Raw genomic sequence first — 14,518 nt, 5'->3', positions numbered from 1 at the left:
CTGACTCTGTTATTTATGTTTTTAATCTGTTGTTTAATGAATTGTTGATGGCTTTTACTGTATTTTTACTGAAGGACAGTATATATATTTAATCGGTAACTTCGGGGGTGGTAATTATTAATTCCACATTTGTAGTGATCTCAGTGAAAAGCGTTTGTTTTGTTTTACTCTAGATCTGAATGAGTGCAATGAGTCTCCAAAGCCTTGCAATTTTATCTGCAAAAATACGGAGGGGAGTTTTCAGTGTTCATGTCCAAAAGGATACATCTTGCAAGAAGATGGGAGAAGCTGCAAAGGTAAAAGCTGCTGAAGTGTGAAATGTTGTTTAGAAGGGATATCTAGAACTCTGGTTAAGAATGGGTTTTCTGGCAAGGCCATCTTGAGAAGGCAGTAGGGCTGATGGGTCACTCCCTCAACTCTCACCTCCTAAGTAGCCTGGCAGCAAGTTCTATTGTCACACATTCCACTTTCTCCATACCTCTTCTGCCTCTTAATTTGGCAAGTAAGGGGACAGACAGAACCTCTCAAGGGGTTGGATTTGGCCCAGGACTGCCTGGTTGCTGACCCTCAGCAAAGACAAAAAGACCACTGAAGCACATGCAGAGGTTGTGGATTGTGTCACGTTATGGAAAACAAGCACTTTTTTGTGCGCGTTCCCATTCATACATTGAAAAGGCCAGGACTGATTTCCTAACTTGTTAATGTTGGAGTACGTGCCAAAGATATAATGTGAAGCAACCTTGAATGTGAAAACACTCACAACTAATCAAATGCACACATCCTGAGATTAATGTAGCTGTGGGCAAATGCTTTATTTTGAAAACAGCAGGGTATTGTGGTACATACACTAGAGAATTTATTATGGCATAAACTCTCATGGACTAGAGGCCATTTCATCTAGTCCACGAAAACTTAGGTTGATGCATTTGTTGGTCTTTAAGGTGCTACAAGATTCTCTTTGTTCTTGCTGCAAAGACTAACACGGCAATTCAACTTTTGAATCATATTGATAATGTTGTTGTTCTTGTAAACTGCCTTTGGGGCTCTTTTTAGAGCTGAAAGATGGTATAGAAATGTTCTTAAAATAATTTTATGAGGCTCAGAAGAACAGAAAGAATATTCCATTAAAAGTAACCGGGCAGTGTTCCTTGATACTTCTTGCTTGGATTGATTTGCCTCTTTAAAACATAATATAGATTGGCTGTCTGCTCCTTTGCCTTTATGAAGCGCAGAACTCGAAAAGTGCATTTCCTTTCCTTACAGACCTTGATGAATGCGCAACTAAACAACACAACTGCCAGTTCCTTTGTGTCAACACCATTGGGGGCTTTACTTGTAAATGTCCCCCTGGATTTACACAACATCATTCATCATGTATTGGTAAGTAATGAGGAATATGGAGATTTCTTCCTGTCCCAGAGCTGCTGCTATACACTACAGTATCGTAGTGGAAGGCAACTAGATTGGCAACAGCCAATGCAGAGCAGAGCAGACCAAATCTCTTCCAGTTTCCAACCTGTTACATGTTTCCCCCAGTGTATACATAGCTGGCTGTTGACTAGTCTGGGTCTTTCAGCACCACCTGCCTAAACTGCAAAAAAGCATGTGTGATGCAGCTCATACGTATATGGCAGCTTGAATGCATATGGCAGTCTTCACTGCTTGTGACCACTTGGATGGAGGTACCTTTTACAGGAAAAGGCATAGCCAGGGGTCCACCAATCTGTCCCCTCCCCCAAGTCCTATGGCATATGCAGAGCATTTGGGAAAATCCTCCTCCCAAGTTCTCAGTGAATGAACTGCAGAGAATTCGAGAAGAAGGGTGTTTTCTCTGTTTTCATGCTGGACTTGTTTAGCTGCAGTGACCAGAACTGGTCATACCATAGAAATTTATAAGGAAGTATGATCTTGTCAGTTTTTCAATTCCTTTGCTAATTATACCTAACATGGAATTTGCCTTTTTCACAGCTGCTGCACACTGGGTTGACATTTTCTTTGAGCTGTCCACCACAACCCCAAGATCTCTTTCTTGGTCAGTCACCGCCAGCTCAGATCCCATCAGCTTATACTTCAAGCTGGGATTTTTTGCTCCAATGTGCATCATTTTACACTTATATATTTGCCATTTTGATGCCCATTCTCCCACTTTGGAGAGATCCTTTTGGAGCCCCACGCAATCCTGTTTTGTTTTAACCACCATAAATAATTTGGTGTTGTTAGCAAACTTGGCCTGTTCACTGCTCGTTCCTAATTCCAGAGCGTTTATGAATAAGTTGATATGGTATATGAACGTATGATATATGAACATTTTATTATATGGTGCCTTGTCAATTCCAGAATGAACGCTTGCAAAGGGTATGGACTGATAATATTGTATATTCTGTTCTGCTCCTTTTCACTAGAAAGGAGCACATTCACTTTTGTATTTGGGCATGAAGAGGCACTCTATCCTGTTTACTAATAGCAAACTAAGTTTTTGTGAACCGCCCAGAGAGCTTCGGCTATTGGGCGGTATAGAAATGAAATAAATAAAACAAAAAATAAATAAAATAATTCTTCAAGTGCCAATCCTTACGTAGCCAAAACACCATCCACGCCCAAGAGAGAGATATCAACAGGCATGGGGGAATCCCAAGGTTTGCAGAGATACAAAAATACAGAGAGGGGGGAGAGAAACCAAAACACCCAATGAGGACTGAGCATGCTTAGTGGCCTTAGGATGCTGAATATCTGTGGTGTGTGTGTGTGTGTGTGTGTGTAAAACCAGGGGGAAAGGGCTAATGCAGTATCCTGGAAAGGGTATTGCTGTCTGTCTAAAACCCTGAATAGGAGCACTCCACACTGCAACATTTTGTTGCAGATCACATTAGTAAAATACTGGCTATCAATGGCTATTGAATATAATGTATTTAATAGTGAATTCCACCCAATATTGTAAAATGGATCTTGAATCCAGCCTCATACTTACTACGCAGCTGGGTTGATGTCAGAGTAAAATGCAGGAAACAAGCTTTCTCAGATAAATATCTGTTCTAAATCTTGTATATTTATCTTGTTTTCCATGCTTTGAAAATGAATTTTTTCATGGGACCTGTAGACATTCTTCTGTAGTCATCTTCAAGATGAACAATACTGAGGAAACCAACTGACTTGTCCACCATGTTCCTTTTAGATAACAACGAATGTGCCACTGACATCAATCTCTGTGGATCTAAGGGTATTTGTCAAAACACACCTGGAAGCTTCAGTTGTGAATGTCAGCGGGGCTTTGCTCTTGACCAGACTGGTGCCACCTGTGAAGGTACACAAGTTGGACTCATACATTTTACTGTTGTTTTATCTGTAACTATGCGAATTCATCCCATATAAATAGGCATTTGCGCTAATCTCTCTTTGCCTGGTTTTCTTCCCTACTGGTTCACATTATTTATGTTTAAAATACCATAGTGCCTTCTGGCTAGACTTTGCTCATCTATATGTGAGATCCTTCCATTTCTTCTTTCAGTTATTAGATTAGTTTGCCATTTAAGAGGGCATTCATATTTCAGTTTAAGTGAAATGGAGAAAGGGTGCATATTTCAGTGGTGGAGCCTTGTTTTTTCATGCATATGGTTCAATCTCTGATACCTCCAGGTAAAATGAATGTTAGGTAGCATTGTTGGGAGAGCATCTGCCAATCGGAGTAGGTGGTACTGGGCTGGATGAACCAATGATCTGATTTGGGATATGACAGCTTGATGTGTTCATGTGGGATAACTTTCTCAAGTTGTCTCTTGGGTCTGGAAAGGCGTACAAACTTCATATGGGGGCAAGTAGTACATGTAGCTAGCTTGTAGCAAACCCATGAACTGTATAACTGATTTTGCAGCATTGTGGTTCACAGGTCTGCCATGTGTACTTCCCATTCCAACAAAACATTTGCACATCTTTTCAAACACAAGAGTGTGATCCAAAGGTGTCATCCTCTGCCCTTAAGAATCATAATGTGAGAAATGGCTTCAAACACATATGGCCAGTAGAGTGTCCAGGAGACACCTGCAAGGTTAAAATTTGACCTTCCTTGTTTTTCTAATAGTTGTCAGTATAAACTGTGGAGAAGAAATGTGTCATTTCGAGTAATCTGTACATTCAGGATTTGCACTTTGGCAGCACAGAAGTGCTTCCCATGTAGGAAATTATTAATGCTGCATTTGGTAACAAGGGTGAAGCACATACATTCTGTGTAAAGCTGGGATGGGGAACTTCAGGCTCAGGGGCCAAATCCAGCCTTCATCTGGGGTTCCCCAGATGGCTATACCCCTTCCCCTGGCCCCACACCCTTTTTCCCCACTGTAAAGTATGTGAGTATACCATTGTGAATTAAATTGATGTGTACAGGGATAGCTGTAACACTTGTACTGTAATGCACACCCCTGGATTTAAAGAATACTCATGTCTCTGATTATGTTACAGATTTTCCCAGTGACTAGAAAAATAATTCAGAAAATTCTAACTGTGCTTTCTTTTTTTAGATGTTGATGAGTGTGATGGAAATCATAGGTGTCAGCATGGTTGCCAGAATATAATTGGAGGATACAGGTGCAGTTGCCCACATGGATATCTCCAGCATTACCAGTGGAACCAGTGTGTCGGCAAGTCTCTTTTCTTGTTGTCCGAGCAAACAAGACCATTACTGAATTAGCAATAAGATTTTGACATAGTTGATTGGTGTTTGAACTTCAGTTTTAATAGATTTAGAGATACTTCCTCTATGTGATCCTGAAAAAGTCAACAACAGGGTGCTAGGAAGTCCTGGTGACTAGCTGGAAGTTAAAGAACCAAGGCCTTACTCAGCTGAAAAAGCTCAGTACATCATTACTTATTTGTCACTCAGTCCTGGTTTATGCTTTAACTGAACTTGGGACTTTGCTGTCATCAGAGGAACTATTCTGTGATGGGATATATCTTTTTAAATGGGCTGATCTAAAATGTTTCTGGCCTAAAATACTTCTGGCAGAATGTGGGTAGAAATACCGTGATCTCACCACAAAATTCTGCTCCTCTGCAGTACATATGGCATAAGTTTTTATGCATCCAATATATAACTGACTGGCACAATGTGTACTGAGTAAGTAAGGTATACACATCCCATGTGTAACCTGCAGGTATATAGACACACTTTTCAGTAAGACCCCACTGAGAAGTGGCTGACATGTGACTACTACATCCATTATAATACCTTAAAATGTGTGAATAACAAAACTTTGATGGATCTGCCACGTCAAGCCAACAAATGGCTTACTTATTGTGTTGGATATCCCTGTTTAAAAGCTGCTGCACTGATATGGTCAGATATTTTTCATCTCTTCTATTTGTTGCGTTTAGGCTGACATTACATAAATGGAAGTACATCTGTCAACGGTCAATAGGCATATTCATATCTGTCAAAAAAAGCTTTCCTGGAGCTTAAAAGCAAATCCATCACTGTTTCTTATCATGTGTACCAAATGCCTTTTGTTTTTTTACTGTGGCAATGAACAAATTAATCTGTTCAAACCAAAGGTCCTTTGTCCAATCTTTCGTGATGATCTGTGCCTCTGCACCCAGCCAATAGTACTGCTCATGGAGAAAGTTACTAATTGCTTCAAGTGTAGGATAGGAAGGGTTGGTCCTCATGTGTTTTCAAAGCATTAGAAACCACTTTCTTGTTTTCACAGTATTGATGCAATGCAGTATGGATGTCCTATATCAATTTTTATTAGAAAATCCATTATTTCCAATGTCTAATTTAATTGATCCGCTCAAGTTGCAGTTCTTTCCTGGAGATACATATAGTGACTCAAACTGTGAGAATCAGCCATATGTTTGGCATTGTCTGCTTTCAAAAGCGTATAAAAATGCCTTTCCTTGTTATCATTGTGCTACTCTAAGGGAGGCCTCTGGTTTTAATTATGCTTAAGAAAACTTGTTGACATTTTTACACAGTCCTCCATTGGGAATGTAGATGTTTCAGTTCCAACAGGGGAATTTGCAAATTACTCAAAAGTTGCTTTCTTTTTGGAAAGATTGGATTAAGAGGGGGACATATGATTTAAATTAAAAATTTAATTTGCTGTTTTCCAGCTTTTTCTGGTTTTATCATCATTGGGAATGGGGGGAAGCCCTAATCCTTTTGTTCTAGCAAGTGAACCTCATATTTTTCAGAATGATACTGACAGACCAGTGAAAGGCCCTTAATATAGCTAAAGTAAAGTAGGTGTTGGTTTTTGTTTTTTAACCAGAGGCCAGTGTGTAGCCATGCCTTCTTATATGGTAATTTTACCTTCTTTTTTTTTGCGTTTTCACAGAGTTTTCTGTCTTTGCCTTGCTCACATTTCCCTCCACTCTCAAACAAGTATTATTTGCTTAAGTCAAATTCCAGTTGCATTGAAATCAGAGAAAAGAAAAATGAATCCAGCTTCTCTAGATGCTGTGGTTGTCTCTGTTCTTTACTGCCTCAGTCTTCATGAAAGTCGATCTAGAGTTAGACCTAGTGTAGTGTCATAGGTGAGAGTCTGAGTTAGCAAGGCCCTGGTTCAAATCTCACTGCTGCCGCAAATTCATTAAATACCCTTAAGCAAGCTACCATTTCTCAGCCTCAGCCCCCCAGCAGCAACAAAGGGGTAATAATACTTCTTTAAACACGTGTATTAAGTTATCTCCATCCTGTTTACAGATCTTGAGTTATCATAGCAATATAGATTAACAGAAGAAGACGACAACATACGTAAACACATTTCTGTCAAACCATAACAAAGTGGTCATGGGGATAATAATACTGATGTGCTGCAAAGGGCTGTTGTAAGAATTACTGGGATAACTTTGAACACTCAAAAAAGCATACAGTTCTAAGTATTTTAGAGAAACCAAATGTCAATAATTCTGAAAAGATTTTTGTTTGATTTTAATGTTGTGTGCTGGTTTGGATATCCTCGAAGAGGAAGGGGGCTAATATTCATACATGTATTCATACATACATACATTGCAAAACGATTTGTAACACTATAGCTGGACACCGGCCACTAGAATAATCTCACATGTAATTTTTAAGCTCCATTGAATTCTGTAGTAACCCATAATTTAAGCATCTTTTGAATAAATCCTGTTACAAGCAATTTGGGGAATTTGCATATGCTATGTCATATGGCAGTCTCTAAAATGCAGTCAGTGGCCTGGTTTGCATGATCACTGTGGTTTAAACAAGCCATAGTGGCTTATTTAAAATGTGCCGCATGCTGGGCACCATTTGCCTGGTGCCACCCAGGTGTGGCTTGTCATGTCATCCAAACCCAGGCAACATGGCTTGTGGGGGGGGGGGGAGCCTATATGTTAGACATTCTATAAAATGATAGTACTGAGTTCAATATTCTGTGTGATGTGTCCTAAAGTAATGACCATATGACAGTACTTCTTTAACACAGTCAAACTTATCTTGTCAGCACCCACTTAAAACAATTTTGTCATTAGCCATACTGGATGAAACAGGGACATGAATCATGCCTTGCAAAATCACTACAAGCATTACTCAATGAATTAGTGAAATCAGCAGGATTTTTAAAAAAAATAATTCTAGATTTCATTAATTGCCAGTTGCAAACTAGGTTTTAAAGCATGTTCACTTGTGTTGGAATTATTGTGAATATTAAAGCATGTTCCACTTGTGCTGGAATTATTGTGAATTCTTGCCCTTGAATCAGACAAGAATTAGATCAGCAAACCTTAATCCTGGCTTGGATTAAGGCATGTAGCCTTAAATATGGTAGCCCACGGTAGTGATTTAGTTAAAGCATCCCATCTAGGCCATTGTGATTTCTAGTGGTAAGGATGCTTGGCTCCTTTATCAGAAACCCCCCCAATCTGCTGTGATAGCTTTGCATCAGACATGTGATGTGCCAATGAGTGGGCTTTTCAAGAGACTATAAACGTGACGGTCTAATCTGCTTTGCTTCTGTTCCAGATGAAAATGAATGCCTTAGTGCCCATATTTGTGGTGGAGCATCTTGCCATAACACTTTGGGAAGCTACAAATGCATGTGCCCTACTGGATATCAGTTTGAGCAGTTCAGTGGAGCATGCCAAGATGTCAATGAGTGTGGCTCTTCACAAGCCCCATGCAGCTATGGTTGCTCAAACACAGAAGGTGGTTACGTCTGTGGATGCCCACCTGGATACTTCCGAATAGGACAAGGGTAAGAGGGTTCTCACTGTATTCTCCCCTATGAGCCTACTCGTTCCCTGAGATCTTCAGGGGAGGCCCTTCTCGCGGTCCCACCACCATCACAGGCATGTCTGGTGGGAACATGGGAGAGGGCCTTTTCAGTGGCCGCCCCAAGGCTCTGGAACTCCCTTCCCAGGGAGGCGAGAGTGGCATCCTCCTTGATACGCTTTCGCAGGCATGTAAAAACTTTTTTGTTCTGGCAGGCCTTTGGGGATAGCTAGTCTGGACCTGTGAGAATATGACAGATGGATACCATGGTTATATTTCTTGTTGTCTTTTAACATTTTGATATTTTATACAATTTTAATATTATTGATGATTTAATTATATTAACTTTTGTATACCTCTATTTATAGGTTTTAACTGTACAAGTTTGAATGTTGCAAAGCTGCCTTGAGTCCCAGTATTGGAAAAAAGGCAGGATATAAATAAATATAATAATAACAATAACAACAACAACAACGACAATAATAAAAAATTACAGGTTATAATCACAGAGGCAAAATCTACTCAGATTTCTTTTGAGTATAGTATAGGCCAGAAGATGCTGCAGGTGGATAAACCAAGGAGAAAACGTATAGGCTGTTTTATGAAAGCTGTGTCCACAGAGGTAGCGAGACACAGGGAGGAGGAGAATAAAGAATTTGTATGGTATGAGTTGGTTCATTCGTGCATGTGTGACCTTTAATCTTTCATCATTTGATTACACAGTACTTGAAGACTCTCAGGCAAATGTGTGAATTCTCTCTATTGAAAAGTATTGAGTTTCAGTTGACATAGGGTGTTATTCTGTCTATGATGATTTTAACATGTTATGGCTGAACCTCCTAGGTCATCATTTGAAGCTGCTATCAGCAAGTGGGGGACATGAATGTTTGAACTGGCCCTAGGTCATAAAATATAACTAAATCAGATGGCCATTTAGAAACTGAACCAGGAGAAAAGGGGGCATATATGAAGGCCAATTGAGTAATTTATGAACCTTTGGTGTGAAGAGCCCCAGGGAAACACAAAAAAAGGCCTTGTCCCAATGACTGCCTGCATGCTCAAGCAGCGTCTCTCCACTCACACAGCTATTTATGCAACTGTTATGTTTGTGCAGCAATGAGAACACTTAACGATGTATTCAAGAAACAAAAGGTGGCCCAGGAAGGGGTCAGCAAGGAGTTCACACCACATTTCCTTAGGATAGCATCTGAGAGCTGGTTTATATATTGCTTTATAAGTTGTTTCTTCAAATATGTATGCTGCATAAGGTATTCAACATGGTTCAGGTGTCTTTTTGACTGTATGTACATAGATTGAGGGAGGCCTTATAGTTTTGTTTACGTACCACAGCCATGTGAAGAAGGTAACATATGAGCACACTTATATGCTTATAAGTGTGCTTATATGTTACCATATGTTCCCTGTTTCCAGCAGGGAAAAATGCATCACTATGCTCATGTGAAGCCAGGAAATGTGCTTGTGGTACATGATAGCTTTTTCCTCCTTGCAGATGCAGCCATAGGGCTTGCTTCACTTGAAAGATTTTAGAGCATCTCAAGTTCCCCAGACCATGTGTATGTGGGTAAAATGATACTCTTAATGCTACCTCGATATTTGCATGTCCAAATGAGTTTGTAACATTAAATGTCCAATTAACAGAGGCTCCCATTTGAAAACTTACCATTAGTGTTCCAAATTGTTAACATTCACATCATTGCATTTCACTGTCTCTGGTCAAAATGTCTGAGCATAGTTTCTACTTATGACAACTAGGTTTCAGTAGGAATTTTAACTGAAAGATTTTGGTCTTAACATGACTACAGGGTGTATTGAGAGTGCTTCGGCTAACTTTCATCTGTCCTTTCAATTTCTTAGGCATTGTGTTTCTGGAATGGGGCTTGGGAAGGGTCATAGCCAGGACCTATCAGTCAGCGGTGAAGTAGATGACAATTCACTTTCTCCAGAAGCATGCTATGACTGTAAAATCAATGGCTATCCTAAGAGGGGAAGGAAACGGCGAAGCACAAATGAAACAGATGCACTTGATATGGAGGTAATGTATTACTTAACCTTCCTGGGATGGCCAGGGCTTATGTAGCTTCCCAAGAGCCTTCCTGAACCTATTTCTTTTGTTAAGTTTTTCATGTGAGTCATTACTGTGGACAGACTTAACAACTTCAGGTTCATGTGGTTAATATTTCTTCTGAAGTTAATATTTTTTCTGAATGTGCCTTCACAATCTGAGATCAAGCATGTCCTTTGTGAGGGAAGTTCATTAAGAACTAATTTGACCCTAGCATGATCAATCGCAATTCCATGTCATTTTTCTGTGTGAGGCCATTATATTTTGTGCTTCCCTGCTTATGTTCCACATTATTGGTTGTTGCTGGGGGGAAGGCATGGGAAGTCAGGGTACCTGAAGAAAGACTGCCATTTTCTGTGCCAACCTCAAGTTTGGCTCACATCTATTTCTGCCCTAATGCTATGATATATAAGGAACTGCCTTATAATAAATAAAACTTTTGGTCCATCTAAACCCCTACGGTATGTAGTGCAAATGGTACAGGTTTGTTGTGCATCTGACCTCAGGATTTATGTTTTTGCAGGTGCAGTCAAAACTGATTTACTGCAGTGTGGCCATTTGTACTTTCTCAGATACATGAAGCTTTATGAATTTTGCTGTAGTCTGCAAAAGCTCATGCCACATTAAACCAATATGTCTTTAAGCTGTGGCTCTCAGAAACAGTTGAAAGGGGTATGTGTGTGAAAATGAAGCTCAGATGCTGTGGCAGCTGCCTTTATCAGTGGGGTTCTTTTGAAGTTGTTGCCAGTTGTTCAGAGGGGTCAGCTTTCATAGGTTTTCACTTACACACTCATTTCCTGTGTCATGTCAGCTCTAAAGCTTCAAGTGCCCACCCAGCTTTGCAGCAAGAAAAGTTCACTGTGTCAGATAGTAGCATATAGGTAGCACATTCAAAGAAAAAAGTTTTGTCATGGGAATATGCAGTTAGGGTGCTTCTTCCGCCCTGAAAATGCTTTTCATCTGGAAGCCAAGTACCAAATGTATGGGGATATTAGCACATCTAGTTGCTTTAGCATTTCATAAGGCTCATGGATACACTTTTCCTTACCCAGTAATCTGGCATTGAGCACAAGGATGTTCACACGATTCAGTTTGCAGCATTTGGCATGTGTTTCATATGACAGGCCCAGAAGCTCAACTCAGCATGAAATTGGATAATTGGAACTAATTGGATAATTGGAAAGAGCAGTAGAGTTTAGGTGACAAATAATTGAAATCAGAAAGTAAATAGATAAAAACACACAAATAGTTTTCTTCCCCCTCCGCTTTTGCCTTATTTTGTCAAAAGATGATAATAAGAAATCCCTTGAGAGTTTTGCATAATAAAGCTATTTGGACAATGTCAGAGATTTTTCTGTGAAAGGTCTTTTAAACTGTTTAGTTCTGCAAACATTCTTTAAACAACATAAACAATATTAGATGGACATTTTACAGGCGCCTCAAATTGATCGTTATCAAAGTTTCTGGAAACGAAGTGTGGTAAACAGCCTCTTGGAGGATGGAATATTTCTCCAATAATTTGAACTACCAATGGGTTAAGGCTTGTATCTCTAGAATTGTATTTCAATAACTGATCCATATTTTAAGACTCACCTTTTGCCCTGACCTAAATTCTCTCATCTTTGTTTCAATGAACAGGATTGAACAAATGGAAATAATGTAGCACCCCTTTTAAACTTAGCTTTGCCATTTGTTGCATAAAGCTGGCAAATGCAAAACATTACAGCACACCATGATCTAAATTTCATTTATCTGAAACTCTCTTTTCAATATGCTCTTGGTGTTTGCCTGTCAGTTCAAAAGTCCTAAAAGGAAAGTTATCCAGCCCTTGATATTTCATGCTGAAGATGTTTTTAACCTATATTAGTGTCTAAAAGCCATGGTTTAAAACCAGAAACATTAGCATTTAGGAGTCACTCCATCTATGCGCAAATCTCCTCTGGTTTTACTCCTTCTGTCAATAACTGTTTAATGCACAAATCTTGTCCTTCGGCACCTGCCCAAAATAAGCGAGAAAATACCCATTACTAGTTTAGACATAACTTGCTTTGCTCAGGAGATCCTGTGAGGAAGTTTTCACATGCACCAATAGAAGTTGAGTCCAACAAAAAAGGCTCCACATTCCTGAATTAATAACTTTTGTGCTGTGCAAATATTATCAGTAGCTGATTATTTTAGGCATCCCACAAAATCTCAGGATATCTCAGGTGGTTATTTTGTATGTAAGTGTATGAGAAAGCAAGGGAGAGATTAAAGCACTCTGTTCTTTACAGGATCAGCCTGAGATGGAGGCAGCGGTTAACCTCGCCAGCTGGGATATTGAAAAGCCAGCCACCCTTTCTTTCAACATCTCCAATCTTAATAACAAAGATCGCATCTTGAAACTGATCCCTGCTCTCACAACACTGACAAATCACAACCGATATTTAATAGACCATGGGAATGAAGATGGTTTCTTTAGGATAAATCAAAAAGAAGGAATAAGCTTCCTTCACTTAACAAAGAAGCAGCCAGTGCCTGGAACCTACTCATTACAGATCAGTAGTATTCCACTCTATAAAAAGAAGGAACTCAACCAGCTTGAAGATAAACATGACAAAGACTACCTCAGTGGTGAGCTAGGAGACAACCTGAAAATGAAAATTGAAATCTTGCTTCATTAATTCACCAACCAGAGACCAAATAATTAAAGCCAAAGATAGCTAGGCGAGACTTGAATGTTTTATTTCCCAATAAGGTTCTCCATATCACAGGTACAATCTTTCATGAATATATTTGAACATGTGAGCACTATTCCATTTTGACATAAGCAAGGTACAGGAAGAAAACTGTAGCTCACAACAACCACTTTCTCAGGCTTCTTGTAAGTGTAGCTACCTTGATATGCTGAATCTTGAATACCAAGACTGCCATTGGAAGTTGGCCATTGATGCTGAGGTGATATCCTATCAGCAGTGATGCAAGAACACAAGTTCCATCAATGGATTCTTCTTCTTTTTTTTTTAAAACTTAAAATCCGCTTCTCCAGCTACATCTTACTAGGGCAGCCATTTATGATATCCGTTTGGTGCTAGAAAATGTCCAACCTAGATTTTATAAATGCACTGTAATATATACACAACTTAGAAGCCAAAGAAATTGCAATTATTCAGTCTAAATACATCAATCAACCAAAGTTTAGCTCAGTAGTTTATCTCAGTTATACCTATAATACAGTACATGTAAATTAAGTGTGTGTATACTGTAACCATGCTATTTTTATCCATGAAGCATTTGTAAACTAGATTAATAACACCCTTCATGTGAGGGTTTATAATGGTGCTTATAAGACCAACTACTTAACTGTATACACAAATCTGGTGACGAAATTTCTGTGACAATCAAAATGCACTGAGGTCAGTGGGGACCATTAAACATTCTCAGAAGTCACATGACACAGTGCCATCCACCGTTACACCATGACATAATGTAACACATGTCAAAGAGTACCTACCATGATTCATATCAACTAGGGTTCAATGTCAAATGTCACAATAAAACAGTTCTTTTTTTAGTTCATTCTGTGGCTTCATGTTCTTGCTAAATTGCATCAAACCATAAGGGTTTTCATGCAGACCTGCTCAGACAGATATTCTAGGAACAAGGTGGTTCATACCATGCTTCTGACCCCCATGGCATTTTTGTATGGCCCCCATCTTTTGTTAGATTCCTGCAAAATCTTAATATTCATTGTTACGTTTCAATTGAAAATAATTATTAATTAAAGCTACAAAACCCACATGGACAATTTATAGTTCTTAGTTGTGGGATGGTGGGGGAGGGAAACAGTTTACCTAAGGATACAGCATTAACCATAATCTATTTAAAAATATAGTGTAATCCTTATCTCCATAACTGAATAATTTGCCATTGGGAATTGGAAATATTAATACCAAAAATATTTAGTAGTATACAACATCTGGGCTATTCTAAAGTCTATTCCAACCGACACACTCAGGTATTATTATTAATGTGGTTTGAATAATAAGTAGAGAGTAGTCATGTTCCCGACCTATTAGAAACAATCAGATTATAAAGTATGTTATTCTAATAAGAGACAAGCGTGACCAACTATAGAGCCTCATGTAGCGCAGAGTGGTAAGCAGCAGTATTGCAACCGAAACTCTCCCCACAACCTGAGTTTGATCCCAGCGGAAGCCAACTATAAAAAA

The 14,518-nt window shown here is 39.2% G+C and overlaps 1 protein-coding gene across 1 annotated transcript in view; it reads left to right on the top strand.

Moving 5' to 3' along the window:
• Positions 1 to 14,088, top strand: part of FBN1 (fibrillin 1) — a 262,621-nt gene extending 248,533 nt beyond the window's left edge. The window contains exons 59-65 of the mRNA XM_084817119.1: positions 174 to 296; positions 1,264 to 1,380; positions 3,173 to 3,301; positions 4,512 to 4,631; positions 7,976 to 8,207; positions 10,100 to 10,277; positions 12,581 to 14,088. Coding sequence (XP_084673245.1) covers positions 174 to 296; positions 1,264 to 1,380; positions 3,173 to 3,301; positions 4,512 to 4,631; positions 7,976 to 8,207; positions 10,100 to 10,277; positions 12,581 to 12,970 — 1,289 coding nt within the window. The 3' untranslated portion in view covers positions 12,971 to 14,088. The remainder of the gene's footprint in view (positions 1 to 173; positions 297 to 1,263; positions 1,381 to 3,172; positions 3,302 to 4,511; positions 4,632 to 7,975; positions 8,208 to 10,099; positions 10,278 to 12,580) is intronic.
• Positions 14,089 to 14,518: the final 430 nt, after the last annotated feature.

Source organism: Heloderma suspectum, chromosome 11, assembly GCF_057233095.1.
Source record: "Heloderma suspectum isolate Gila_16-S chromosome 11, 16-S_ref, whole genome shotgun sequence".
Lineage (NCBI taxonomy): Eukaryota > Metazoa > Chordata > Lepidosauria > Squamata > Helodermatidae > Heloderma > Heloderma suspectum.
The sequence above is the reverse complement of the archived record's forward strand: the minus strand, read 5'-3'. Positions and strand labels throughout refer to the sequence as shown.